The sequence below is a fragment of the Propithecus coquereli genome, unplaced genomic scaffold (genome assembly GCF_000956105.1).
Source record: "Propithecus coquereli isolate 6110/MARCELLA unplaced genomic scaffold, Pcoq_1.0 Scaffold25, whole genome shotgun sequence".
Taxonomy (NCBI): domain Eukaryota; kingdom Metazoa; phylum Chordata; class Mammalia; order Primates; family Indriidae; genus Propithecus; species Propithecus coquereli.
In genome coordinates this window covers 793,306-795,691 of record NW_012148063.1, presented here as the reverse complement: position 1 = coordinate 795,691, position 2,386 = coordinate 793,306, and the positions used below count along the sequence as shown (strand labels likewise).

At 37.0% G+C, this 2,386-nt stretch overlaps 1 protein-coding gene across 1 annotated transcript in view; it reads left to right on the top strand.

Annotated features, from left to right (window-relative positions):
- The window catches only part of SYNE1 (spectrin repeat containing, nuclear envelope 1), a 534,160-nt gene that overhangs the window by 424,638 nt on the left and 107,136 nt on the right, over positions 1 to 2,386 (top strand). Inside the window, 2 exon segments of the mRNA XM_012646782.1 lie at positions 729 to 1,024; positions 1,412 to 1,616. Coding sequence (XP_012502236.1) covers positions 729 to 1,024; positions 1,412 to 1,616 — 501 coding nt within the window.

The window sequence follows — 2,386 nt, the reverse complement described above, 5'->3', positions numbered from 1 at the left end:
TCTCACTATGTCGCTCAGGCTAGTCTTGAACTCTTGGCCTCAAAGATGCTCCTGTCTTGGCCTCCCAAAGTGCTAGGATTATAGCCATGAGACACCACACCCAGCTGCCCTTTGTTTTTCCATCTCTCACAGTATTCACTGTGTAGGCATGGCAGCCTCTGTAGTCTCCACCATGTCTGGATGGGGTACCAGCGACAGAAGAAACAGCCACTTATATCTCTTAACAGTGGCTAGAAACCAGACAGTGGGAATTTCCACTGGCTTATATTTTTGCACATATTAGAAGGTTCCACAAAAAGTGGAGTCAACAGATGCCATGAAAAAGAATGGAGATACAGACTAATCTTACCTCTGCTCACCAAAATCATCACTGGGTTCTATACCCCACTGAGACAGGAGGGTGGTTATATCTACAATAACCTGACCACACACAGAGAAGATACCACTGAGAAGCTATGCTTTCTTAGAGTCTTTAATTATTAGGAGTTTGTGGTAGAATCACTCTAGGTATACAATAAAATAGAGATCTGGCCTTGGCTTTGGGCATCTAAGGGAACCATAGTAAGACAGATGGTACATTACATACCCCACCACCATAGCTTCCTACCAGACCACAGACAAGGGCACCCTGTGTGAACTCTTCTGGCAGAATCCAGATGCCAGTATAAGAAGGCTTAATTTCTAAGAATCTCTTCTCACAGACATAAGAACAAAATCATAAAAAGGAGAAGAAATGACTAAGAAAGCTTATAAAGCGTTGGAGCAAAGTCATGCATGGTTTATGTATTTTTGTGTATGGATTTATGAAAACATATATAAATCACTTTTAAATCTGCTTACTAGAATTTACATCCTGTCATGTCCTCTGTGGGATATTTTTCTTTGGGCAGAGTCTTCAAGATGATCTAGAAAAACAGGAAAAGAGCTTACAGAAATTTGGCTTTCTCACCGACCAGCTATTAAAAGAGTGTCACCCACCTGTGACAGAAACTCTTACCAATACACTGAAAGAAGTCAATATGAGGTATGGAGAATGCTACCTTTATACATTATTTGTATCATAGCCTTATTATAAATAATGATGTAATTAAAACTTCCTGACATTTTGAATTTGACCCTTGTAGATTATATTCCACTGAAGTTTTGGTTTTTACAAAATGGATTTAATGATAAATGCAGTCGAGATATTTATAAAGAATTAGAAGTGCTGTGTACCCAGATCGCCCTCATCCTCATTATCTACTCCCCTCAAAATATGAACTGTTACTTTTTGTTATGTTAAATAGAAATGAGTCATCCTTGTATTATGCACATATTCACATGAACCAAGAGCATGGAAGATAAAATAGTAAATATCGGCATTTGATGAGAGGTGGTAATCTGCCCATGAAGTGTTGGCTATTATTTCCAGATGGAATAACTTGTTGGAAGAGATTGCTGAGCAGCTGCACTCCAGCAAGGCCCTCCTTCAGCTCTGGCAAAGATACAAGGACTACTCCAAACAGTGTGCTTCGACAGTGCAGCAGCAGGAGGATCGAACCAACGAGCTGCTGAAGGCAGCCACTAACAAAGACATCCCTGATGATGAAGTTGCTACGTGGATTCAAGATTGCAATGTATGTTCAGGACCTATGGTATTTCCTCAGCTTGCCATTCTTATACTTGCCAGGTTTAGCAAGGCTAGTGCTGATGTGGGTAAGCTTTTGGTATGTCTCAGTATGTCTCAGTGAGACGATTTTCTATGAAATAATTGTCTTAGTATCAAAGAGCCTGCTTGATTTTCAGAACACAGTTGCACATGCATCTGATTAAGAGGTCCCCTCCCATTGTTTCATTTGAAAAGATGAGATGTTTTCCCATTTTTTCCTAATGGAATATCATCCATGTGAAAGATTTAGGGTCTCTGTTTTTACTAAGATGGTTATTGTAAGAAATCACCATGTGGGGAATGATGTTATATGTTTAAAAAAATCTACTATTAAAGATATCATCCATTTAGATTCATTACCTCTTATGTAAATATCTACATATTAGTTTCATCTAAGATTTTAATGGTAGAAAGAACTCTTTCTCTCCAAATTTACTTCTTTTTAATAGCTTTTTAATAATTCTCTTTTTCACTGTAGCTGCCAATAACTTACTTAAGGTTTGTAGGAATAGCTCTTCTCTTGTTTCATCCATTACATGACTATCACTATTTGTCCTTATTTGCCTTTATTTTCATGAACTTGTTACAAGGATCTTCTTTTCCCAATTAGTTTATTTAGAATTAGACAAGTTCAAAAATTACATAAATAAAAGTTTAATCTATTCTAATACCTTCAACCTGAATAATCACATTAAAGTTAAATATTTGAAATAAAGATAATACAATGCTTTTTTTTTT